Source organism: Archocentrus centrarchus, chromosome 22 (assembly GCF_007364275.1).
Source record: "Archocentrus centrarchus isolate MPI-CPG fArcCen1 chromosome 22, fArcCen1, whole genome shotgun sequence".
In the NCBI taxonomy this organism is placed as follows: Eukaryota; Metazoa; Chordata; class Actinopteri; order Cichliformes; family Cichlidae; genus Archocentrus; species Archocentrus centrarchus.
The window spans coordinates 8,674,110-8,701,583 of record NC_044367.1 but is presented as its reverse complement, the minus strand read 5'-3'; the positions used below and the strand labels follow the sequence as shown (position 1 = coordinate 8,701,583).

General features: G+C 39.6%; 2 protein-coding genes across 5 annotated transcripts; both read right to left on the bottom strand.

Moving 5' to 3' along the window:
- Positions 1–152: 152 nt before the first annotated feature.
- LOC115772543 (interferon alpha-inducible protein 27-like protein 2B) lies at positions 153–5,731 on the bottom strand. 4 transcript variants are annotated; one of them, XM_030718850.1, is made up of 6 exons: positions 5,628–5,731; positions 4,198–4,556; positions 2,495–2,554; positions 2,335–2,364; positions 1,547–1,717; positions 155–454 (listed from the first exon to the last, which is right to left on the bottom strand). In XM_030718850.1, the coding sequence occupies exons 2-6, from the start codon at positions 4,484–4,486 to the stop codon at positions 339–341; spliced, it is 666 nt and encodes a 221-aa protein (XP_030574710.1). In that variant the 5' UTR covers positions 4,487–4,556; positions 5,628–5,731; the 3' UTR covers positions 155–338. The 4 variants fall into 4 exon arrangements, with proteins under 4 accessions (XP_030574713.1, XP_030574711.1, XP_030574710.1 ...); XM_030718853.1 differs by lacking the exon at positions 5,628–5,731 and having other exon boundaries at positions 153–454; positions 2,495–2,527; positions 4,234–4,575; XM_030718851.1 differs by lacking the exon at positions 5,628–5,731 and having other exon boundaries at positions 154–454; positions 2,495–2,527; positions 4,198–4,575.
- A 5,919-nt stretch (positions 5,732–11,650) lies between these two features.
- Positions 11,651–22,884, bottom strand: cfl2 (cofilin 2 (muscle)). Its single transcript, XM_030718720.1, has 4 exons — positions 22,728–22,884; positions 17,855–18,162; positions 14,751–14,827; positions 11,651–12,659 (listed from the first exon to the last, which is right to left on the bottom strand). Exons 1-4 carry the CDS (start codon positions 22,728–22,730, stop codon positions 12,547–12,549), a joined length of 501 nt encoding a protein of 166 aa, XP_030574580.1. The 5' UTR covers positions 22,731–22,884; the 3' UTR covers positions 11,651–12,546.
- Positions 22,885–27,474: the final 4,590 nt, after the last annotated feature.

Genomic DNA, 27,474 nt, shown 5'->3' with positions numbered 1-27,474 from the left:
TAAAAAAAAAAAAAAACTGCCTTTCACTGATATACTGCTCACTACTGTTAGAGATTGTTAATAAAATATTAGAAGAGTGTGCTATGACACAAGTGAAGGTTAAGTTTTTAAATTGTTTTTGCAACATCACAAACTTTTTTTTTTTTTAAGGAGACACTCTCAAATGCATTTTATTAAAGTTGATTTCAGATTCTTACATTTGGATCTTTCAATAATATAAACACTGTTTACAGAAGCATGAAAATATTTTTGTCACTGACAGAAAAGGTTTGGCGATTTTCCATTCACCCATCTGAAATGATTACTGGTGAAGTTGTGAAATTATTCAGTTTACTGCTTTATTTCCGGGAAAAGAGAAGTCTCAGCTGGTTCGCTCCAGCTCCTAGAACCGCTCCTGCACCAGCTCCAGCACTGGCCACAGCTGCAGTGGCAGCACCCGACAGCCCGGCTGCACCTTTGAGGGGTAAAAAAGAAGAAAAAAGTAATAATTCACAGCTTCAGTATCCTACATCAAGTCAATCAGATGAGAATCCTAATAACTTTATCAGGAAACATACCAACAGTACTGACCAAATTGCTTATCAAAAATCAAGGAAAAGTAAAGATGGTTGCAGCAGGATGCTCGTCTAGATAAGTGTGAGGGCAAGGAAACACCAAGAGCAAAAACCTTCCAATAAGATTATTGCTTACAATCTTTTCCTTCTTATAAAGATTACACAAAAAATTAACAGTCTAATCCAACACAACAGTCAAAAACCATTTCCTTTTGTCCACCCAGCAACAGTCGAGTTAGGTGGAGTTATTGATTTAAAAATAAAATGTCTAATGGTGCCATCACTGCTCTTCCTAGTGATGTCAGATTTTATGAACTAAACAAACAACCAAACAAGCAAAAACTGTGGCTTGTACACTAATCCCAGGATCTGCCAGCAGCAGGCTCGTGTTGCAGACACTCAGGTCCAGGTACAGGTCAGATACAATACTCCGAGCTTGGACAATGTGATCATACTTGACAGTCCAGTGTGTGACTGGATAACACTCCCTAGTCTAATTACACCACAGCCATATCCTTAGCAAGGCAGGTTGTGTCAGCGGATTCGTGTTATTGATGCCAAATTACAGCTTAGCACAAGTAGCCATGACCACTGTCTCACACCACGCCTTCATTCTGATGCTTGGTTTCAAACATTAACGAAGCTCCTGACCTGCATCTGATCAGATGTCACACTTTGGACTGCAGAACAGAAACAACACTTGACACATCTATCAGCTCATACTAAGGCCCTCCACATTATAGTCCTAAATGCAATACACATCAGGCTGCATGAGCGTGTTCACCTGTAAATGTACAATCAGTGGGTCACAGGAGAATCTCAGTAGGTAGTTAACACTTTGGATTCTTGGGGAGTGAATGATGAAGATCCTAATGCTGGTCACCACCCCCAGGAGCAAGGGCGACCTTTGTTTTGCGCTTCTGATAAAAGTGCTTGGTGAATATATCCAGTGCTATGATTAAAACCACGTCTACATCAGACAACAAGCTTACCTGCTGATTGCAAGACAGCCACCAGGCTTCCTGCTGCAACTCCTCCTCCATTGGCCACAGCAGCCGCAGACATCATGCTTGCAGCGTAGGAGCCAGCTGCTATTCCAGCTGAGGTGAAACCCATCGCCCCCAGAACAAGAGGAGCAGAGACCACTGCACCTACTGCACCTACTGCACATGGACAAGAACACCAATATCAGTGTGACTGTTAAGAAATATTTGCCTGTACTGTACTACAAAGTGAGTTTAACATACCCGGGGTATATTTCTGTCATCTGGATTCACTAACCCTAATATCAGCAATCTGTGGTGGTGACATGAAGCTGTTATCAATTCACTAAGTTTACCGAGGGTTTACCCTGCTAACTCATGTGAAGGGTGTGGCACTGGCAGCATCTGATCAATCACAGTTCTGGATAAGTGTACTATCAGCAGAGCGGCTGATTTTACAAAGGAAGAGAAAGCTATACTATACTATGGAAAACTTATGAAGAGGTTCAACACAGAATACAGACTGAAAGCAGCAGAGTGAGAGTGTGTGTGAGAGAAAAAGCACTGTACAGTAGTTTAGTATTAAAAATGCTGTATGATCATGTTTCCTGATAATGTAATGTCAGTAGGTGGTGATTTCATGCATGTTGATCTCTATATTTCATTAGAGAGCATGAGTTAGCATGGTAAAGCATCCCAGTAATGAGTGAAACACCTTTTTAGTGAATCAGGGAGATAACATGGGTACGTTAAATTTGCTTCATAGTACCAAATATTGTAACTGTCCAAAGCCGTACCTGCTCCCGCTGTAATGGCAACGATTGTCCCTGAAACACAGCATGAAGACCCACATCAACACTTACATCTTTAATATGTTTGCTATCATCATGGCAGCTCTACATCATTAAACACATGACTATATTCATCTTAAATTAACAAATCTATTAAGAAACTCACCAACACCCACAGAGCTCCGCTTTGGGTCTGTATCTGTAGGGCCAGTCGGAGAGTCACTTCCTGTATTTACAGGTCACAAAAACAAAATGAGAGATGAAACTTAAAATTTCCGCATAAGTCACTAATGCCATCAGAAAAGAAAATCATCAGTTATCGGTTTTGAATATATTTCTAGATTGTTCTGATGCTTTGCAATTCTGCTAACAAAATATAGATATAAAAGATAAACTATTTTATTTTTTTCCTCAATGAATTGCTGTATTTTTACCAAGCACATGGGAAATATTTTATTTATTTTAGCACTAATCTCATTTAAGAGCAGTATTAAATTTTATGTAATAATTACTGTAGTTTGTTTTGACAATATTTAACAATAACGTGTTCTTCTTGTTCTGTTTTTACCCCACTATAGTCACTTGGGTACCTGAATCCAGTAGTATTTGAATTGGAAATCCATTGAGAGCACATGAAACTATGCATCTGTTACCAGTGAGCTTTTCTTGGTGGTGGTTGAGTTGGCTTTGATTTTGCGTTTTTGGGATGACTATTAGATACTGGGGGCACTCGAGCTGTCCTGGTCACTGGCTGCCCCTCTCCAGTGACCTCATTGCATTTCCCAACGTCCTCTGTTGCAGACAGCCTATGGCCCTGTGTCCTGTCTGGCTGCACACAAAGCAATGTGTGCTGCTGGCATTGCTCCACTGTACACAAGATCTGCATCTGTGCTGGGTTTCCACTTGTACCTGTGAGCTGCGCCTTGGACAACTAAAGTCAACAGATATGCTGTTGTCAGCAAGGACACCTGTGCCATTAACTTTCTAATAGCATCTTGCTAAATTTGCTGCTTTTTGTCAACCTTGGTGTTGTTAGTCCTGTCACCGCTGTCGAGCATCTCAACAGTCACTGTCTTGGTTTTAACAGTTCTGCTGTTCTTTTGTGTCTTTCTGCTTCTTCACTCGTAGACTTGGTGATTTGTTCTAATACAAAATCATCACTAATTTGCATGTGTTTGAGATAGAGGTTTTAACCCTTGACAGTTAAAAATATCAGTTAAAAACAGTACCAACTGTTGGTTTCACGTCTTTCCACTCCCTTCCACTGGAGGGCTTCACTCTTTGTTTACACTGTTTTCTGACTGGCAAGGAAGAAAATTGGACGTGGCTTTTCGGCTATACAAGAGCCAAACAAATTCAACAAACTCGACAAAGCTTAAAACCTCTCACTTCAAATTAAAGTTACATTGCCCCAATGTGGCACATTGTTGTGATTAATGTTAAACATCTGTGTAGTTGTATAAACAAACGTGTTGTTTTGAAGAAGTAAACTATTGTATAAAAGTGAAATATGTATTACTGGAGAGCCTCAACCTTAGACCCATTACTCTCTACAAGAACTGTTGTGGACTCTGTTTGTCTGATTGGTTAGCATTAGTTAGCTCTTGAAAAAGCTCAGTGCTGTTTTTGTCATGAATGTGAGAGCGAAGGAATCTCTTAAGCTCATCAACATTTAGATCACTTCTGTTGGTTAACATTTCTCTAAAACTACCAGATTTTATTAATTTAAGGACAACTCTGATAACCTCTGACTCAGTGAACCCTTCCTGTCAAACTTCATCAATTTGTTTACACAGGTTACCATAAGAAACATCAGAACTAGTGTACAGGAGTGACCAGATGATAGAGTAGATATGATAGGATTAGTGCCTGGGTCTTCCGTCGGGAGATGAGCTGGTTCCTTGCCTGCAGTCTGCGTGATGAGTTCATCTAGGTGGTGCAGCTCGGACGTGCCTTCATCCTCTTGGGACCTTAACTGGTCACCTGTCACGTAGTCGAAAACTAGCTTGCGCAAGTCATCATCACTTAATTCTTCAATGCCATTTGCCAGGCTAACATCCTTGATGGAGCTGATTATACTTTGTAGTTGACTTCTGCTCAACTTTAAAAGTCCTTCCTGGATCTTACTGATCAGTGCCTGTCGTGCATTAGGGGCCATGGCGTTTCAAAGGTGGTAGATACTGTCTGGATGACACACTTGCTCAGAGCCTTCCCTGAAGTTCTGGACACTGCAAGAGAGGAGAGAAGACAATGATAACAGGCCACCAGCTCAGTTAATTCTTCAAATCATAAAACACATAAACTCATCTTTTACAGTAAAGATCAGATGATATAAAAATGACTCCAATAATTATTAGTAATAAACCAAAACCACAATAGACAAATAATTAATTTCATAAAATGAAAAGAATAAGATACTGTAGGAATATTCATGATATATGCTACATGTATATCTTATGTACATTTACTTCCCTGAGAAATTTGTCTGGAAAATAAACATAACTGATTAAAAATACAGAAGCTTATATTGTTCCCTGTCATCATGAACTTTGTGGTCTGACTGTACAATGAACCACACTGATAAAGACTACACAATGACAGAAAAGGAGACTATGAGGTCATGTCAAGACGCAGCTGCTGGAATCCTTGTTTTGTATAATGATGTAACCAAGACTGATATGCTGTGACTTTATGAAACTATTAGAATGTGCCAGCACTTCATGCCACACGCCTGGCATGCAGTCCTGGTCCAGATTAATCTGTAAACTATTTGAATTGGTTTTATTAAATTTAATAATTGGACTCCTTATTCCGTTTGTTTGTGTAATTCCTGTTTGATAAACGAACACGCAGAAACCTAAAGGCTTAAGCAGCACACACACTTGTTATTTAAATTCCTTCAATACGTTTATCACAAACGGAAGTAAGCCAAATGGGGCAACACGAAAATTGAGGAATAGTCCTGCATAATATAACCAGAACTTACCTCAGCCCGTTCAACATTTAGCAGATCACACTACTCGAATAAGGCTTCGAATACAAACTTTTACAGGGTTTATACAGGAATCCTAGAGTTAAATTTACTACCTTTTACTACTTATTTTTACTACCCCATGGAAACCCTGTTTTACTATTTAAACAATGGCGGACTACAGCAGTGCAGTACAGAAAATACAGCTCTTTCCGAAACTCAAACATACTTAAATACTCAAAACGTTTATACGTTTATAATGAATCCGAAGTCATTTATGTTATTTTAGGAGCAGGTTTAAGTCATGGAAAGAACATTTATTCCTTACCCGTGGAAAAGACGGAGAGCAGACGATGGTAACAGGCCACTAGTTTATTTTATTTTGAAGCTGCGCCTTTGAATCCGCCCTCTAGTCTCCACAGTAGCTCGACAGCACCCCCCATTGGTGTACATGCATACACCAGTGACTTAATAAAAAACTATATTTTCATTTTATAACATGCGCTAAAATTAATGTTTTATTTTATTTATTAATTTATCTTTAGCAGCCTTGTGGGTTTCTTGCAGTTACTTAATCGGCAGCTTCACCTGAACCAGGTGCTGCGCTAAGGTGAAGGGAAACAGTTTTCGTGGTGATCTTATTTGTCATTTAAAAATACTGAACAGAGCTCTGTTTTTGTTTATATTTTATCAGTTAGTTTATAGAATAATTAAGTATTAAACCAAAGTTGAACAATAGACAATTTCTGTTAGTCTGATTATTTTATTTATTTTTTATTTTACACATTACAAGATCAATACTCTACTGCAGCTAGACATTTGGTTATTATACAGCACTATTTTACATCCAGAGTCTCTGAGAAAGAAAAAACCTTCCTGTTGGGACACTTGCAAGTAAGAATTCCAACTCAAAACAATGCACAGAGGAAAAATAGATCATTTCACTAATCCCTGTAGATTTCCCGCTCTGCTCAATAGGTTGCTCTGCTGTCACAGGACAAAAGGCTGGGTCCACCCTCAACAGGTTCCCAGTCTGTTTCAGGGCTGCTAAAATGAATACAAATACAGAGCTCATCAAAATTGATGAAAACTATAGGGACTGTAGTGAATTTGGATTCCTTTGGAAACCAGTGTTGGGTAACACTCGCATACAATAAAACCTGATTTGTAAATGTATGCATATACTCAGATATTGGTGATATTTTGGCATACAGACAGCAGCAGCCAGGAATCAAACCACCAGCCTTCTGATTAGTAGATAACCTGCTCTACCTAGGTAGTGTGCCAAGTGCAGTACTTTGGATCTGACAGAGGGGAACAAGCAGGGATGAAAGTAAGCCGGTACAGTCCAGTACTGCATACCACTAAAAGATTCTGCGCCGGTACACAGTACCGGCAAAAGTTGGAGCGGCTGTCTGCTGTAAAGCCGTCATTCAGAACCGGTCACAGCTGTACTTTGGGTCAGAATAGATCCGACGTAATCAGTTAATAAATTGTTTTTTTTTTTTTTTTCTCATTTCAAATTGTTTCTGGACTGTTCATGCTATGCTGGAGCCTCAAATAGCTTCTCTCCCCTCAGAGATCGAGGACAGCCACGTCCCGTAAGCGGAACGGATGCAGTTAACTTTATATGGCAGGCTAGACCCTCCTATTTTGATTGACATCTTGTTCGGCCAATCATGTAAAACACCCCCTGGTTATTACTGGCTCTCGAAAACCCATTTCTTAATATGATTGGCCGAATGAGGTGTCAATTCAACTCCCTAAGAGTTGAATTAACACTTCCAAATTTGCTGTGCAGCGGTGGAAAATTTCCCGTATTTTTAAATACAAAACTTGACAGATATGACCTCCACCGTTAGCCAGGGTTTGAGACCACTGTTACCAGCCGGCACCGCCAGGAGGTGGTGGTAGGGTTTTGCACGGCCTTAAATTTAGAGTGTCCAATTAAGCTAAATTACAATAAGATTGCCTTTATTATTATCTTAAAATTTAGAGTGTCCAATTAAGCTAAATCACAATAAGATTGCCTGTATTATTATCTTAAAATTTAGAGTGTCCAATTAAATTCCCCCCCAAAAAGGAGGGTGAGAGAGGAAAGAAAGAAAAGCACAGAGGAGAGGTCAACGTCAAGGAGATAGATTCAAGGTGGTGGCAGACGAGGTGAGTTTTGTTCAAGGTCAAGAAGCAACAGAATTCCTCCGGAAAAACTTGAAGCCCTTTTTCTTTTTCAAGCAGCACTCATGCAGATCTTTGTGCTGCAGAATGATATTATCCAGATTGCTGACACATTCTTCCTTCTCCTCTTCCAGTTTCTTGCACCTTCTGTTGAGCTCTGCAATTTTTTCTTGCTTTTCTGCATGGCTTTCATTCAGTTCTTTGTACTTCTTGTCCAGCAATTTCTTTGCTTCCTGCATGTCTTTAAGCATCTTCTCCTGTTGTTTGGTTTTGTACTGGGCATTCCTATGGAGCTCTTCCAGTTCTGCGTTTTTGCTCATCATAACTTCAATGCCCGCACACATTTTCTCGGCACAGATGTTCTCCAGCTCCTCCTTGTATTGCTGCAGTTTTTTGTTTTTCTCCGTAAGATCTCCGTTTCTCTTTTCAGAGTCTTGGAGGCAATCTTGCAGCTGTCTCTGTGCTTTGGAGAGTTCTTCTTTCTCCTTCAGCGCTTGTGCGTATTTTTCCTCGCTTCCATTGAGCTTGCACTGCATTTTTGCGTGCTTCTCGTCCATCTTTTGGAGAATTGCTCTTTGCTTGGCTTCCATTTGTTTAAGCACTTCCGCATTGCTTTGTTGGGCTTGGTGAAGCAATCCATATAAGGTTTTATTTTGTTTCCTCATATCCTCTAATTTGACCTGCACCACCTTGTGCCTCTTGTCGGTGTCTTCAAGTCTTGATTTGACTTCTGAGTGTTTCATTTTCAGGGCTCTCTTCTCTTGCAGTATTGTTTCTTTCTTCCCCAAGGCTAGATCAAGCTTTTCTTGCAGGCTTTCATTTTTGCCCTCCATCTCTTGGAGCTTGGATTCCAAGTCTGAGCATTTTGTGCCCTGTTGTTCTTGATCTAATAGCAGCTGTGTGTTTTTCTTCAACACTTCATTAAACTTTTCTTCCAAGCCTTCATTTTTCTTCTCCATGTCTTGGAGCTTGCATTCCAGGTCTGCGCATTTCACATCCTTCTCTTTAACCATGTCTCTTGCTTCCTTCAGCATTGCTTGCAGCTCTTGGATTCTTGTCTCCGCCACTTGGAGCTTGCTGGACATGTCGCTGAGTCTAGATTCGTCCACCTGACGTATCTCCTCCTGCACACAGTGTTCAGGTGCAATTCTGAGGGATTCAGGTGGATCCTTACTGCCAAGGGGGTCGGTGTCAGTGTCAACTGATACATCTTGCCAAAAACCCCAGTAATGGCTGTCGATTTGTGGGTCAAGGTTGATCTCTGGCACATCACCCCATTCAAGGGGGATTCCTGACTGATCACCCCAGTCTAAGAGGTCGGCGTTGCTCTCTCTTGACTCCTGAGACATGTTGATGCTCTTGGTTGACTCCTATGGATTCAAATCTTTCCAAATTCTAGCAAGCAGATTCAACAAACTGAGTTTAAAAACAGACTCTGAGTTGACCAACTCTGAGGTTCCTCTTACAGAACAGCTGATCAGAGTTAGTTCAATCAGCTCTTGAGTGTGTTCACCCTGATTCAGCGTGTGCGTGAGTAAGGAAAGAAAGCCATCATCAATACCAGGAGTCACCATGGCAACAGGTAAATAAAGAGCATTTTATTCCGATGGATGGAGGATCGCACGTGTCAGTGTGGAGCATGACGAGTCACTTTAATCAGCCTGACCCACTCTGACATCATCACAGACATAATAAAGGTTTGTTATAAAATATATAATTTCTGTTATCATGTCTGCTGTCATCATTGACACAACTTGAATCTCCATCAGATGAAGCTGAATCCTAATTTTACATTTGATTTATCAAATGTAATTCTTCAGCTGCAGCCTGACGGACAAACTGCAGGAGACAGAAAGAGAAGAGAAGAATGTGGAGAAACAGCTCAGACTGTGTTTACTGAGTGTTAGAGACTGAGACAGCAGCAGACCCCGGGGGAGCTGATCTCAGGCCAGTTTGTGACTCGATAAAAACTGTTTCTGCTGCAGTTTATGACAGTTCAGTTTATGGCCATTTATTTGCTCAAATAATTATACAATAAAAATGGAATCTATTGATGGAATAGCAACCTCACTTTATTCATTTTTGTTTTGTTTTTTAATGGAGAATTTCATTATTTCTGCCATTACTGGATAAAACTGAAAAATGTTTACACGGTTTGCAGATGCATTATAGAGCCTGTGATCACAGATTTAGGTGATTTTCAGTGGAAAACATGTTGAGATTCATACTCTGAATTTCAGACATCATAACTTTCAAAATGTTGACAATATTTAAGTCACTTTAATTGAATTCTGTATTATTAATAAATCCTGTTCAACTCTTCCTAATGGTCATATATATATATATATATATATATATATATATATATATATATATATATATATATATATATATATATATATATATATATATAAGTGGGAAGGTGTCCTGGTCTATGGAGGTACACCTTGTGGAAGTTGGGATTAGGCAAAGAATACCAGAACTGGTAGGTACACCACTGGTACACTGCTTTTCACAGATATGAGCAGGTTCACCCTGAACATGTGATAGATGTGAAAAGGTCTGGAGAACATTATGCTGCCTGCAACATTCATCACGAACAGTTTGGTTTTGGGTCAGTGATGGTCTGGGGAGGCATATCCATGGAGGGACACACTGCCCTCTACAGGCTAAGCAGGAGACTTTTTCATGTCATTAGGAACATGGCCCATTGTTGTTAGGCAATGGTGGAGCACATGGGGGTCATGAAAACTACTGAGTACCATTTTGAATTGCTGCAATGAAAGTTCAATAAAATGGACTAGCCTGCCACGGCATTTTTACCAGGGGTGTGGGCTGCTCATTGCCTCTGACTTGCTAGGCTCTTGCCCATCGACCATGGGGGCTTCGTCTGGGGTCTCCCTCCTTCCTCCTCTGGGGTGTGTGCGCGGTTGCCTTCAGGATGTGTGGCCTCTGTCTTCTGAGCTCCTGATGTGCCGTGGATGACCCGGGTCCCCTGGGTCTTTTCCTGCTTGCCTCTGGATCCCAAAGGGGGTGGTTGCAGCTTCTTGCCCTTGTTAGTATGTTCCATGACAAAGGAACACACACATGTATGTATATGTGAATGTGGATGTATGTGTGTCTACGATGGCTATGCTTCTTATATACCTCTATTTACCTATATTTTCTGTTGTTTTCCACTTTCCCTCTCTCTCTATTTCTCCTCTTTTTACCCCTTCCTTTCTGCCTGTCAGATCTGACATAATAAAATAAAAATTACAATCAACAATATATATATATAATATATATAAACATATAGAGCTGTTTTTTCTGAGATCTGACGTGTTTACAAAGTGTTTATTTTTTTCGAGCAGTATATATGTTATGTTCACAGTGGTCCGTACTAATTCTAGCAAGATCACGTGGATTCTTAAGAGATTCTGGAGACTTGCAAAACCATACTGGGTCTATTGTTCTTGATGGTATACAGTTTACGTTCTAGGGAGTTTTAGTGAGGTTATACAATCTTTAAGGATATCCAGTTTCAAATTGGTTTCTTCAAAAGTCATTATGGCTTATAATAGTCATACCAGGGCTCTGATGAGTCTTGAATGGTTTTTTTTTTTTCTTTCATGCCAATGTATTGTAATCGATTCCTTTGGGAATCCACTAGCTCCAATAAGGGTCTAACATCATTTTGGGGAAGTCATAGCAGTTCTAATATTTTCTACTGGATGTTATACTGTTTCTAATTTCAAGAAATGTTACTGTAATGCTAGTTAGGAAGTTGGGTTCTACAATTTCTTACACCAGTTTGGTTTAAATCAGGTTCTGTTGAAGTCATTCTAATGAATTCTGCTGTTGAACGCACTACTTTCTGTCTAGATTCTGATTCTGTTTGAAATTATTTTATTGAGGTTTTACTGAATTTTAAAAAGGCACAAAAGTTCTTCAGATGTCACGCTTGTCTAAAGAGGGCTACGGCAGTCACTCTCAAACCATAATTGCCATATTAAAACACATTTGTGTTTCATTTCAAGAATGTTGACTTCACTGATTTACAATGTACAGAATGTTTTCACCCCAAGGTTGTTGAAACAGAAAATATCAACCATCAATGAAGATCTCCAGGTAAATGCCCGGTGGGTGAAAGTGCTCTGTGATAAATGGAAGCAGAGATGAGGCAGGGAGGCATCAGATCTGCCACAGGCTTTTATTGCAAAGTGGCTTCCTGTGATCTCAGAAACGTTCCACTTTAAGGCTCCAGATGTCATTGTGTTGCTGTTGTTGTGGGGTAGTCTCTCACTGCTGGGGTCAAATCTGCATCCTTTAGTGTTTACAAAATAAAAGTGCACTCTAACTCTGGTTTGACGGTTACATTCAAACTGAAAGTAAGGCGACGACCAAACAGCTAGAATGATAGTGAGTCCAACAGGAATGAAAGCTGAGGTAAACAAATGTTACCCTGGAGACATAAATACAGAGAATTTAATGCAGGATCTTTGCTGTCTTAACCTGTAGTGTTTCAACAGAAAGTGCTGGGTAATCTTTTCTGAATGCATAGTCTAACAGTGTCTGCCTAGTTAGAACATACTGGAGAAGAAACAACACTTTACAATAATAAATAAAGTCATATGTAAAAAGCGTCATGAGTGCGACCCGTGTGCTGCAGGAGGCGGAGCTTCGTAGCGCAACGCTCACCTCCAACACATGTGGCTGCTTCTTTCACTTCAACTTTTTGGCAAAACTGGCTGTGTGAGAGAGACAACCTTCCTGGGGTTTGGTAGTGTCGTTTCTGTTTTGTTTCTGAAAGGTGAACAGATGTCAGGTGGCAACAAACTGGGAGGTGTTTGCATATCATTATGTTAATGAGATCTTAATGTTGAAAAAAGCAACAACAAAAAAAAAAAAAAAGCAAAAGAACAAAAACCAAAAGAAAACAAAGAGGCCTAAAGATGCTAACTCCTTCAGGACACTGATACAGACAGAGCAAGCTGCTGGGTGAAGCAGTGGTGTTCAGGTGGGTTCAGGAGCTTCAGTCTGGATGGCACGGCGGTTGGCTTGACTCTGCTTGGTTCATCACTGTGACATCACAGCTGTTTGCCCTCCAGAGACACCACCGTGTTCCCGCCCAGCTTCTCAGCCAGCGTGCGATAGTCTTGGATGTCATCCAGCCCATTTGCCTGCCACTCATGTTTGATACCTGAGGAGACACATCGACCCAACACACCTTAACAAACTTTGTTGCTTTTCTGGTATTCTTCCTACCTGGTGCACTGTTGATACAAAACAGAAAATGTCACGCTACTAAATGTAAGTTCTATTCCATTACCCCTTTCATGAAATCATACCAAATGACAATGAAGTTTTCATTTCTTCAGCATGTAGCTACAGAATGAGATATTTAAATGCTCCAGAAAGAGCTCAACAAATATGAAAGAGCACACAAGCTGATTTCATTGCAAAACTCGTCTGTTTTGCAGTACTTCTTAAATTCTACCTTTAGACTATGGCTAGGGGTTGGCAAGCAGCCATCATAGTATGACAGCCCGTTTAACATCTGACACCCTTTTCCAAGATGAAGTTGGCTAAATCTACAAATAGCAGGAAATAACAGAGCCAAAGTGGGTTTAATTTTAGCATTAAAGAATCCTGCAAGCATTTTGAACTCATTTTTCATTCAATTGGAGATGATTGTCTATTTGTCCATTTGTTTGCTATGTGATTACTTAAAAAATGTGAAGTGAAAGAAGAAGAAGAAAACAATAAGAGATATATGTAAATATATCAACCAAGGAAAATAGGAGGAGGGGGGCCTTCATGATCATTTGAGTGAGGTTTATGGGGTTTCCATGGAGAACCTCAATGCACCATAAAGTCTCCTGTTTCCATCATACACAGTATATAAAAGATGGACAAACTTTTTAGTCTGAAAAGAAATGCCAGTCTTTGCTCTGTACCCAACCTAATGGCCAACAGGGGGCCTTAAGGAGTTTATAAAGTATTACTTTATTTTTTGACCCTCACAGCATGGTGAATTTTAATATTTTCCCATGAAGCACAAAATTGTTGTAACTCAAAGACACATTGTCCAATGTTCACCAAACTTCAGTGGACTGATCAGAGTCCCACCCTGAACACATTGATATGCATATAGTCCATAATAGAGCCACCTTGTGGCAAGAGAAAATGTCATATTTTATACTTTGGCGTACAGCTCCTCCCAGTTTTACCCCCATTAACTCAAAAGTGGTCTGAATAAACATCAGACCCTGATGATCCTTCAGTGTGAAAATTGTGAGTTTTCATTTAATAGTGCACCCTGGAGGCATGCCGATTCACCATGAAAAAGGAAGTGTTTGCTGAGGGGGTTGGAAAGCTTGAAGAGTCATGAAATTTGGCACACATGAAGGCTTCCAGTCCAGAGTTTTAATCACTCAGATCATTAATTATGGCAAAATGACTCCACAGGGTGATATGGACCAAAAAAATGACAGCTCAATATTTTTTTTTAGCTATATATATCTCAGTATTTTTACTTCCCAAAAGGTATAAACAAAAAGGCACTTCTGAGTCAAAGCTACATGTCTCAAATGTCACGCGGGCACTTTTATTAGCAAACATTTAGCTGCAGATGTACATGAGAAATCGCTCAAAAATAAACTACTGGCATATTTAAATAATAATGCTCAAATAAAATAATGCTTTTTTCCCCTCCATAACAAAAGACTCACAGCTGAGCTATTAAAATTTGAAATAAAAAAAAAAAAGGCTGACTTTAAAAAGCCAGTCTGCAGTGAAGTAGACGTCACCAAAGAGCTTCCTCCTGTGTGCACTCCTGTACATCCAGTACTCTGTGCAAATAACCAAACATGTAAACAGACTGAATGAACAAAATCCCATCCTTCACTCAGCAGGGTTCTAGCTAGCTGCGCCGGCTGAGGACTTCAGCTGTTATGGTAACATTTAGCTAGCAGCGCAGCCATTAGCATTAGCATCGGTATTCATAGTGGAAAAGATTAGTGCTCGGACCTTTTGTTGGGACTTCTCTACAGAATACATTATTCTGCTGCTCATCTCACGTGTCTACTTTCCTATCTTTCCCAGAAACCACATCTGTGTGCCACAAGCCTTCAGGCTGTTTTGAAGGATGATTTATGGACAACCATTTTATGCTAAATAAATAAAAACTCAAAAGTAATGTTAATTAATAAGGCTTTTAAAGGGCCCAATAAAAAAACAGTATGGCTGTCTACGCAGAACTTTAACCTCATCATGTGATCTGAATACTAACCTGTAAACTTTTTTTTAATGGCATCTTTGGAGCTGGCATAGATCATCTTGCTCTTCAGTGGAGCACTCTCTGGAGCCCTGAGGAGAAAAAAGATCCAAATGAGCTCATGGAGGATGTTCACATTAAACACAGACAAAGGCTTAAATAAAAGATCAGTCTATGTACATGTAATCCCCACTAGCCTAAAGCTCAGGCTTCAGACCACCGTCAACACTCCATTTTAAACAGCCCCCACCCCCTCATTCTTGGCTCTCTATAATCATCACATCCTTAATATGGTCATCTCAAGCTCACAGGTCTAGCTGTGTCCCACATAAACCTACTGTTCAAACCTTTGCAAGGAGAAGCAAAGGGAGGGAGACTTTAAGCGAGAAAGCAGGTTGTTTCAAAAGGAGAATGAATTGAAGCCGCAGAACCAAAGCCTACCTGTGAGATGAGCAAAACAGGTCTAATCTAAAGCCAAATTACTCAAATTACCAACTTGCTTTTGTACGCCTCCAGTCAAATTACACTGTGTTTGTGCAGGCATGTGTTGAAGACGTACACACCAATTAAGAACTGAATAGGTGGATGTGAAATATCGTCAGTCTTCACTTCAGGAAGACTGACTAGCTAGTGGTTGATCACCAGGTTGAGGTACTGTTGAGAATTTCAGCTGTTAGATGTTGGACCGGATTGCCATCACCACAGTTTGAAGCACTAGCAAATGGTTGTGTGTCAAATCAACTTTAAGCATGCAGTAATAGATTGAAATTCTGTGATTATCTTTAACATTTCTACAAAAAGGTTTTGGTAAACACATCCTAAAACAGCCAAAAAAGTTCCATGACAAATAAATTAGAGCAAGTACGTACTGCACTCTTGTACAAGAACATATTCAATTCAATTTGTATTTATATAGCACCAAATGACAACAAACAGTTGCCTCAAGGTGTTTTATACTGAAAGGTAAAGATAGCATTACTACAATGTCTATCATTTATAACGAGAAGCCAGATTACAAGGTTTTCACATTATATTATACTCATTTGTGTACAGGAACATTACTACATAATGCAACCGCACTATATGATCTACTGATATCACTTAGTTATGTATAATATCACTGTGTTGTTGTGTTGGCATCACAGACTAATCAATAAGGCTGCAGTCTAGAACTGCTGTTACTACAGACTGGCTCTTCACCTACAAATTCAGCATTTCCCAGTTTCTCACTATCTGTTCAATCACCGAGGTTTATTTGCTAGATATGGTGAACCCCCACTCTCTCCATTTCAGTCAATAATGCTCACGTAGGTATAGCCAAACATACAGCAGAATATGATCACATGATTAGGCTAAGCCAATCAGGCATGAGAAAGAGGCTGCATTATCATAGCATTAGCAACTTGAAATCATCCATGTTGTTTACGGTCCACTTCAGATAAATACAGCACAAGTGTACAAAGGGTACTAAACGTCCAGGAATATGAATATTGTGTTGTACATGATATATATGCCAAATTTCATGGCTCAGCTCTTTGTGGTTTGGGGCTCTATAGACTGGAAAGGTTAAACACTACTGATGATCCATATTTAGAGCTTTATGAGTGTCTGTTAGAACGCAGATTGTATATAAAGATGGATGACTGGTGTGGCGGTGGCTGAGGAGGAAGAGCAGCTTATCTACTAATCTGAGTTTTGGTGGTTTGATTCCTGGCTGCTCCTGTCTGTATGTCAAAGTATCCTTAAATATTCATGTGTGAATTGGTGCGTGAATGCTAAATTTAAAAAAAGCACAGATGTAGAAAAATATGCTTGTATGGGTGAATGCATATGTATTCTATAATGTGCTTTGAGTGCTCAAAGTAGAGTAGAAAAACACTATGTAAGAACTAGTCCATTTACCATGACATCAGCCCCACATAATTTAGACCCAAATCCCCCAGAAACAGGTGCTGCAATCCCATGCTGGTCATTTACAACCAGTGTGTGCAGTAGTGGCAGAGCACAGCTTCTTTTTGAAAACTGTTCCTATAGAGAGTGCAGTGACTGCAGGCGTTCTCTGAGAAGCTCACTGTTGCTCTTTTTCAGGCAACTAGGATGGCCATGACTTGTAACACTGGTAAAAACATAAATGAGCTTTTTTTGCCATCTCTTTCTGTTCCCAGTTAATGCACAGCAGACAGAAAAGCCCATTTATGGCAGGGGACCAGCAGGACAGAGGTTTTACTGCACTGAGGACAGTGGTGGTTGAGGACAGGAGGAAAACCAGCCCATAGTTTTGTTATTTTACACTAGTTGGCTACTTCTCACCACTTTTCTATTACTAGAAAGCTGTCAGAAACCACTACAGTCAGCTTTAGTAATCTGGATGAAGTTGCTCTTTAAATAGCTTAGAGGGAGATAAACCTGTGTCATTTCAGTGGAGCCAAAAGCTCAGCAACACAACAATAATGCTCCAATTAATTTGCATATATCCTGCTGATACCTGTAGCCATGTTTTGTTAGTTTATAATCATCTTTGCACAGATTAATCACGCCATCTACTGCAGACCCAGAATTTGATTTTAAAGAATAGAATGTAAAATAAATAAGCAGAATTTTGTTTAACTGATCTGACTTTTAAAATTATTGTGATAGCTGTGCTGGAGCTCCGAGTCAATCTGAAGTGATTTCACAGCAAAATTGTGACTGCTCATCTAAAGTGCTCCTGACAAACTGATGGTTATGAATAATCAAATTACTATTGCTATGCCACTGATTTAGATGCATGCAACCCAAGTTTGTAATGCCAAATATATTATCTGGAATTATTAAAAAGAAAAGAAAATGAAGTTTTATGAATTATTCTGTTCAGCTGTAGGTGCTATATATGCAAGCATTTCACTTTGAAAGTACAGTTGCTGCTAACTAGTTAGCCCCAGCCTGTCAACAACCAGGACAGCGTACAGGTAGGGAAACGAGCAACAACTGAAATTTCAAAACAAAATAGTTATATATAGCATATGCATATACTGTAGCTGAGAAAGATTATGTATTCACAGCGTTAAACTCATCTTATCTACTTCACCCTAGAATGTCACTGATCCCATAATCCTGACTATTCCCAACCAATACAGTACCAGAAGAGAAAGACCAGGTCTTCCTTCTTGGACTCCTTGGTCTCGTAGGTGGCATCATACAGGGCGTATCTACAGTCGTTGGGGGGTAGAAGTTTGACAAAGCTGGCATAAGGGTCTTCCACTGTGTCACCAATGTCCCCCACCAGTATCTGCTTTCCCTCTTCCACGATGATTGTCTTCTTGTCCTCACTCAGACAGAACAGCACAGCCTTCTTCCTCTTCTTCACCTCATCCTGGGTTGAAGACTTCCTGACCTTCATGTCGTTGAACACCCTGATGACTTCATCGTTCACTGTTACACCTGATGCCTGCAGAGAATACGCAGTATTCAGTCAAACAGCATGTCTCTTATTTCAGTAAGCAGAATGAGGGAGCTACATTTAGGTCCAAGTGTTTGTATAATGACAATATTTGTAATATTGTCCACAATGATGATGCTAGTATAGATTTTTACGTGATAAAAAAATATATCACGGTATCAATTATATTGCGCTTACGTTCCCTAGCATCCACTACAAGACAAGCCTGGGCATGTCTGAGATTGATAGCCACGTGTCAGCCTTCAGTGTCAATGAAGAGGGAGCTGGTTTGACCTGATCTGGATCCAACCCCTTCTGAGCGATACTGAGGTGAGTTGTTGAGGATATGCTAAACTTTTCTGTTTTGCTGCCATTAACCTCTGTTAGCTGCTGGTCTCTGGAGTTAGTAAAACTGTCTTTGAAGGGGATGTAACTTTACTGGAAAAATCAGTTGGTATAATGTTAGCTTATAACTACAGATGTGTGCGACTAGTCGACTAATCGTAATTATTGTCACTAGTCAATATTAATTTCTTCCCATGCATTTCCAGCTACTTCCTCCCAGTTTGTACAAAGAAGTGCAAAAAAAAAAATAAAACTAGTGGGACAAATATGTTTGCACCTAAAAAACCTGAACACACACACACAAAAGGAGAGAAGTTCTATCATTTTAGGTTTCTGTTGGCTGGCACATGACCGAAAGGTAATTAACACATGAAATGCACGCGCACAAGCATAAATATCGGCAACAGCATCGGCCACTTAAATAGGTTACGTTGTAGGACTTCCGGATGGTGGAGAAGCGAGCACCAGCAGATGGTTCCAGATGGTCCAGTTACCCCTCAACAATTAACTTACTAAAACGTAGTTTTTAATATTCAGAACAGTATGTCAGGGGATAACAAGAGAAAGATAAGAGAAATTCCCACAAAGGAGCTTGTGCTTCATTCTGCATGGAGTAAAAAAGTGATACACATTTCCACTAACATATGACATGAGTGTTTTAGATGAAACCAATTCTCCTGAATTTCTTTAGCAGATTTGCCACATTGGAGATAAAAATGTTGTTCCGTTAGTCATTCTCTTTCTCCCTAGTTGGTGTCGGACGTTCCCTGCACATCTTCCATTTTCCTGAATAAGCACGGCACAGGTCAGTAGCTGAAACCCATTATCCTTGGCAGCCTCCCTGGTAAAAACATTGTGTTTTTATCCACTGATTTGATGTGGCCAGTGAAGGCTTCTACTTCTTTTGATTTTCAGCAAGTGAAAAGTGAAACCACATCAAAAGACGGTGATTTTATCTGGATTTAGTGTAAGATTGTGAACCTTGTTGTTAAAGTCTGTAGCGTTCTCGATGTGATGAGATCTGTTGCCCACAAGTGGAGATAAGATGGTGGCGAGGTGCTTGGAAACGTAGGAAGTTTATACTAGTAACAGTGGGTCTGAGTGAGACCACTCCTTTGTGAATCTTCGGAAATCCATATTTGCATGGTGTAGCTTCTCCAGGGTAAAGGCGGTAATATGTATGGTGTATTGTCACTGAGGAGTGTAGTACTTTTGGCCTAATCAGTGCTTATTGAGGAAGATCAACATTTACCAGAAGTACACACACACAGACCAGTTCCTACCCTGACTTCCACCACCTACTAGAACACAAACCCTGAAACAGAAAACATTCCCTCTAAGGAAGAAGGAAAAGAAAAGGAACACGTGCTTTAAAAAAAACAGCAGTTCTTAAAAGATGTGGTATGGCTGATTGCAATGACCCATACCTTTTTTCACAGCTTGACTCGTGATTATTTACATGATCAATAGTGGGTCAATGACCACCTCCAGCGGACACCCCCACTAGGGTTTAAATACCTTGGTCTCTCCATTTGGCCTTAGACCTGAAGATGCCTTTCAGATGAGAGGTGATCTTCAAGAAACTTAAAGAAGTCCAGTGGCCTTTTTTCAAGCTCCAGAGACAACCATGACCCGGATGACTGAGAATCCACACATAGTACTATATTCTTTTATTTACAGAACTGCCATTTTTGAGGTGTTCAAATGTTTTTAAGGAATGTGTTTGTGTGTGAAGTACTAGACCAGGGGTGCCCAATACATCGATCGCGATGTACTGGTCGATCGCAAGGGGAGTGCAGGTAGATCGCACAGAACCCCCCCCCCAGTGGAGTTTGGGAAAAAATGTAGATTGCACAGCATTAAAAGAAGTGCCGTGCGATCTACATTTTCGTTACCACCCTAGGCACGCGCATTTAACCACGCTAGCTTTGCTAGTAGCTCGCAAGCTGAAAAAGTGTGGGCACCCCTGTACTAGACACTTCCTCCATGTTATTCTAATACAATTAGTGCAGACTACTAAATATCAGGTATCGTGACTGACACCCCTACTGTCTATGGTGACAGCATATCAATCATACAGCCAGAGGAAGTGATACAATATATATTGCAATACTGTTGTTTGTTCCATAACAATATTAGCTTTATTATGTAATAACATTATTACATACATAGCTTAAAAAAAAAAATCCTGACCATTTGAGGCTGCAATTAGACATTACCATGATCTGATCTGCCCAATCATGTCTTGAAAAATGGATTTGTCTTTTGAAAATAATGAATTGACTGTGATTTCAAAGAAATTAAAATTTTAATTTCTGCAAAACATAAAATCCTTTATTTTGACTTCATAGGGACAAAAAAAAAGCATTTTTAACAAGGTGGAAAAAAAAAAAAAATTTACTTCTACTTAAAAAAGAGCCATTTTTATTAAGCAACTACTAGAAAATTCTGTTCTAAAGAAATTTTTTTTTAAATTTACTAACATTCTGTCATTTCATTTTATTTAACACATACTGTAAAATACTGCACTCAGATTTCTCAACTGACAGTTTATCAACAAAAAAATGTTGTTTTTACTTATAATTAGAAATCAATGACCATTTATTTTATGATAGACCTTTCCACCCTCATCCCATCTAGTGACTCAACAGAAATGCTCTATTTGTACTGCCTGCCTGAATCAAATATTTTCTGGGCAGAGGTGCTAACTTTATTTTCTTTTAAGTGATAATGTTAATAATGCATTTTTTAATTTCTATTTGCAGATATATTCAGAGTTTACAAGTCTTCAGGCAAAGGGGAAAGAAAAAAACAACACTGGTGAACATTTATTTTACACACACACACACACACACACACACACACACACACACACACACACACACACACACACACATTGTTCCTCTTTATAATCCAAACTGTTAATTTAGCACTTACACCAAAGAAATATCAACTGATCTGCTTGCAACTAATGTTTCTTACATAGAACTTCCAGAAACCTCATTTTGTTTCACCTACAGTCAGAAAACATTCAGTTTATAGTAATGTATGACACGAATAGGGAACAAACCTATTCTTTACAGACACTAAAATATGATTTTTTTTTCAACATTTTCTGACATTAAAGTACTTGCAGATTATTTTAACTGACTAAGCAAGGCCCAACAAAAATAGTTATTAGTCCAACTCCCTTAAACTGAGCCAAAAAGGCATTTTTCATATAAATCTACTTAAAGTCCATATTCCAGCATTTAAAATGAAAACATTCCATCTTTTCTTATAAAAGTTATATATTTGCACTTTTGGTCAAACCTCAAGACATTTTGACTGTTTCATGGACTGATCAGTTCTTTAGAAAAGTGGCAGAATAGCTGCATCGGTCTATTGTGAATTAATTTCAAGTGGGGGGTCGCTATGAAGAGGAAAATATATATACTATTAATAAAGTAAAATTAAGTAATTCAGTTGTTGCCTTAAATTATAAATAGAATCAGAACATCAGCGAATGCGTTAATAAACTGACAAAGCAAAGGGAATGAGGGTTTAACTATGTCTGCTTAAAACAGTCAGCAGTGCCGTGAACTGTGTGAGCTAAAAAAAAGAAAATTGGGTGGGCCAGGCAGCTCTAAGTCGCTAGCTGGTTTGACTGGTTACGCTGGTGCACCAGTGTTTAGCCTACAGGCCTCCATACAGACTGCACAGTCACTGTCCGTCTCAATTACTCGGGCCTTCCGAAACCCCGTTCACTTAAATATCGCGGGTCGAGTGGCTTAATCCATTCCGGGCAGTGCTCGCACCGACCCGGCAGGATGCAGGACAGGCAACCCACCAGGATCACCACCGGAATAAGATGGCCGCCACAGGCCACACGGCCTGGGGCCGGGCACGGCCCAACTTGGACCGGCCTGGATCGACTCGCAACACAGATCGTTGAGTCCAATTATAAAAAAAAAAAAATAAGTAAACCAAAAAAAAAAAAAAAAAACCCTACTCTACTGACGTCAAGAGAGAAAATATTGCTCGCGGAGCCGTTTCTCGACAATGCAGACCCCAAATAATCGTCAGAATCTGTTGAGAGAGCGGCTAATTAACGGGAGCGGTAGCCATGCTAGCAAATCATGCTACAACACTATAACGGTGTGTCACAGATCCGCAGGATCCGGTCTGCGAACAAAGAGTTTTCTCCGAACCTTGACCCAATACAGGGGACTGTTTCAGCTGGTTCTTACCATGTTGTCCCAGGGTTTGTCCGCACTGCTTCGCCGTCAGAACGGTGTTTCTCGTGGGTGAAAGGTAGCGGGGAATGTGGCCGGCTGTCCAAAGACGGAGGAAAGGAGGGGGGGGAGGAGGAGGAGGCGGTCCTTTAGTCACCAGGAAGCCCATTGAACATTCAAAGAAGTTGATTTACGTCTTTGTTCACTGTAAACGTTTCTATAGTTTGTTACTTATAATGCTTTAACCCGTTTTTCTTCTAAAGTCTGGCATTTCTTTTGTTTATCTTTAAATACAAGAAGTCTAAAGGACAGTAAACACAAAGCTTGTTCTGCACCAGACTGAGATCCAATTGCATATTTCTACAAGAGACTCATTCATCTTTGGAGGCCTATAAACTTTGGGAAGACAAGATTAATTTCTCTCAAGTTATTAACAGATCTAGGAGTTTGAGTAGATTCCATGGCAAGGTTATTACTTTCAAATCACTAGATTATTGCATTTGTAAATGTGAACAAAATACTGCTTGGTACATTTAGAAAAGCAATCGTAGAATCTCAAACAAATTACAATATTGCATGCACATTAAAAAATAATGTAAATAATATGTTATGGATAAAACCAAATGGTATATTGAAGTCTAGATCTCTGGTTCAGAGGTTGCAAACTGGGTAACAAATAATTGCAGGTGCTCCTTTAACTGACCATTCTGCAATCCAGTTAACACTAACACCTGAAAACAGCTCTACCTGCCCAAAGAATTATTGGAAGCTCAATTTGGAATTAAGGTTAGATTGGAAAATTAATCTTATTAAAGTCCTTATTAAAGAAAAGATAGAAAATGTTAGACACTAGTACAACAAAATGGGAATATTTAGGTGAGAAATCTATAAAATTTTGTCAAATAAGAAAAGTGAAGTGAGAACACGTGTAATTTCATAAGAACTGAATAAATAGAATAAAATAACTTTTTTTTTTTCCTGACAAAAACACCGGGCTCTTAGATTAGATTTAAGACAAAATGGATTGAACAAGGAAAGAAAAACACTTCTTAGTTCTTTGGCCTTGAAAGAAGAGGACATAAAAAATTTGTATAAACACTATATTAATTGATAATGTTCAGACCTAAAATTATGCTCTGCATATATTTTAAAATTCTATTCTATGCTTTACTCATTATCTTATTCAATGAGAATGGTTTTACTTTCTTGATACTGTTAAACAACACATCACTCAAATTAACATAGAATATAAAGACAGACGTAAATCTGAGTCATGCATGAAGGAATTGAAAAATGTGGTAAAAGTGATGGTCAATCCTTTTTTTTTTTGAGGACAACACCAAAGAATTTAAAGAAAAGCATCAGTAATGGTGTCTTAACATCAACTATGAGACAAGGGATTATTATTCTTCTACCCCAACCTGGAAACTACAAAATTTATATTCCTAACTACCAAAGACCAATAACTCATATCATTTAAAAATGGTAATGAACAAATTTTAAGTCAAACATAATCAGGTTTTTTTTGAAGGAAAAGTCTTATGTTCTTAAGGTTGGTTCTTGATTTGTTAGGCTATAGATTTTTTGTTTGGGGATTTTATAAAGCTTTTCATGCTGTCAAACACCCTTTTATCATAAAAAGTCTAGAATACTTTGGTTTTGGATCTCAGTTTATAAAAGCAGTCAATATAATGCATAAGGATATAAAAAGGTCCGTTACCCTCCCTCACAGAACAGATAAAAGGTTTGAGGGGAATAATACTCAAATCCTTACATCACTTCTGACTGAAAAGGGATCTAAAATCTATTTTTGGAAGATTTTAGTCACCAAATCAAAGCAAATTGTACATCCCGCTTTTTCTGTTGCCATCCTTGACTTTTTTTAATGTTATGTGGAGGAATAAGCATCATTATATTAGGAAATGAGATGCAATTAAGTCATTAGATGATGGGAGGTTAAATGTTGTTGGCTTTGATTTGATGAATGGTGTTTAAAAATTAAAATGCATTGGCAATTTCATACTGAATAAGAATAAGCTTTGGTTTAGCTCCCATTCAAAAGATTTGTTACATGTAGTGGAACAGATTTTCTTTTAAAGTGAGATTATTGTGTAACTAAATTGTCCAGTATGCTGTCTAAATATCGTCAACAGGTCCTTCTATACTGGAAAATGATCTTTAAACATACTTTCTCTTCTCATAATTATCCTATTTAGACTAACAAGTGTATTTTGTAGATAAAGATGATCCTTTTGCCTTTGTGATTGGTTGGTGATTGGTATGTGTTAAATTTTACAGTTGCTGGGAATTTACTACTGTTTTAATGAATTTAATATAAATTTTACAAACAAATTACAGTGGTTGTCAGGCCAATCCCTAAAGCTTGGGGAAATACAGTGAAAGCACTCACTTAAAGGGTGTTAAACCCAAGTTCACCCCAAATTTCACAGACAGAGGATGTACCAACCACTTCTTAAGGGACTCTCTTACAACTGTTTTTTTTCCTCTGCCATGAAAATCAAAAACTAAAGTAAGACATACCCCAATGATGTGGCTATCGGGACAAATGACAGCCAAAATAATAAATTATATTTATCCTTGCAACAATTTCTGCAACAATGCAACATAGATAAAAATAAGTGCCCCCTGGCAGGGTCTCCCATGGCAAATTGGTCCTGGGAGAGGGTCCAGAAAAAAAGAGCAATTGAGCACTGGGAACGCCTGGCAGAGGCCCCAGTCTGCGAGATCCATAACTCCCACCTCCAGCAGAACTTCAACAGCATTCCAAGGGAGGCTGAGGACACTGAGACCAAATGGACCATGTTCCACACCTCCTTGGTTGAGGCTGCTGCTCAGAGCTGCAGCTACAAGGTGGTTGGCTCCTGTCGTGGTGGTAATCCCCTGAAGCTGAAGAAGGGGTCTTATTGGGCTCGGTTAGCCTGCTGGACTCCGGAGGCAGCTGACAGGCACTGGCATGCCAAGCGAAACGTGGCTTGGGCAGTGGCCAAAGCAAAAATTCAGGTGTGGGAGGAGTTCAATGAGAGCATGGAAAAAGACTTTTGGATGGCCTCAAAGCAATTCTGGCAAACCGTCAGGTGACTCAGGAAGGGAAAGCAGTTTCACGCTACTCACACAGTATATAGTGCAGGTGGGATGCTGCTAACTTCAACTGAGGCTATAGTCGGGTGGTGGAAGGAATACTTCAAGGACCCCCTTAACCCCACTGACACAGCTTCTGCAGTGGAAGCAGAGTCTGGGGCAAGGGGGACGACTCACCCATCACTGGGGGTGAGGTCACTGAGGTGGTTAAACAATTCCTTGTTGGCAGGGCCCGTGGTGTGGATGAGATTTGCCCTGAGTTCCTGAAGCCACTGGAAGTTGTAGCTGTCTTGGTTGGCATGCCTCTGCAATGTCACAAGGAGATCTGTGGCGGTACCACTGGATAGGCAGACTGGGGTGGTGGTCCCCATCTTTAAGAAGGGGTACCAGAGGGTTTGCTCCAACTATCAGGGGATCACACTCTTCAGCCTTCCTGGTAAGGTCTATGCCATTGTGCTGGAAAGGAGGGTTCAGCCATTAGTCAAACCTCAGCTGGCCTGTCCCTTAGAGATGGGGTGAGGAGTGCAGCCATTTGGGAGGGGCTTAGAGTAGAGCTGCTGCTCCTTCACTTCGAAAGGAGCCAGTTGAGGTGGTTCGGGCATGTCTTACCGGAAGGAGGCCCCCGGGCAGGACCCAGGATATATCTCTCGGCTGACCTGGGAACGCTTTGTTGTCCCCCCAGATGAGTTGGAGGAGGTGGCTAAGGGAGAGGGAGGTCTGGTCTCTGTGCAGGCTGCTGTCCCTGCAACCTGGCCCCAGATAAGTGGAGGAAAATGGATGGATGGATGGATGGATGGATGGATGGATAGCCTTTACATTTATGGTTATCTGACTAAATCTCTAATTGTTCTTTCACTATTATTTATTTTTATCTTCTTTTTTGTATTATTGTTGCTCATATGCTCAGTTCTTTTTGTACTTAACTACAATGATTTTCTATAATAATGTACTGGCCTGTTTTCGGTTGATAAATCATTTTAAAAAAAGGAATCACATTAAACAGACTCAATAAAAAAAAAAAAAAAATCGCGTTTAAACAAATAAAGTAATGAAAGGTAGAGATTCTAAATTACCAAGGCTAAATTACATAAAAACTTTTAGACAAAAAGTTGCAATTTTACTAAATAGTAAGCCTAGTCATTCACGTTACAGTTTAATAAGATACAAATTAAAATTTTATTAATTTTTTTCTAAATTGAAAAATATGTGATAAAAGTAGGCATGTATATTTTGTAGGTAGGGATGTCAGAAAATGAATGGGCTAAAGCAGTCTTTTAACCATTTGATTCCATCCATCCATCTTCAGCTTATCCAGTTCAGTGTCCCGGGGGGGCTGGAGCCTATTCCAGGTGTCATAGGCCGAGGAGCAGAATACACCCTAAACAGGTCGCCAATCTGTTGAATCCATATTTTCCATTAAGTACTGGCCAATATGTACTTGAGGGCTGTCAAAGTGTGCAGAAAAAACTGAAGGTCTGAATACTTTCTAAATCCATGTATGCAGAGGGGTTGGTTACTCTTTCTTACTTTCCCTTCATGTCTATTACATCCAAAATTTATTCAAACCAACAAAATGTTACATCCTGTGTGAGGAATTTTCAGAGACCAGATCTGTCCAATTGAATGATTCATATCAAGCATTACTACTGTAGTCGAGTCTGGC

What these genes read in the sequence shown, in the direction of transcription:
- LOC115772543 (XM_030718850.1), bottom strand. Translation starts at nt 4,486, where the DNA reads ATGGCCCCTAATGCACGACAGGCACTGATCAGTAAGATCCAGGAAGGA. An exon ending in TCTCCCGACGGAAGACCCAG is followed by an intron (nt 2,555 to 4,197) that starts GCACTAATCCTA and finishes CTGTAAATACAG; the next exon opens with GAAGTGACTCTCCGACTGGC. An exon ending in GCGGAGCTCTGTGGGTGTTG is followed by an intron (nt 2,365 to 2,494) that starts GTGAGTTTCTTA and finishes GCTGTGTTTCAG; the next exon opens with GGACAATCGTTGCCATTACA.
- cfl2 (XM_030718720.1), bottom strand. An exon ending in GACCTGGTCTTTCTCTTCTG is followed by an intron (nt 14,828 to 17,854) that starts GTACTGTATTGG and finishes TTTTCTCCTCAG; the next exon opens with GGCTCCAGAGAGTGCTCCAC. An exon ending in CATTAAAAAAAAGTTTACAG is followed by an intron (nt 12,660 to 14,750) that starts GTTAGTATTCAG and finishes GTGTCTCCTCAG; the next exon opens with GTATCAAACATGAGTGGCAG.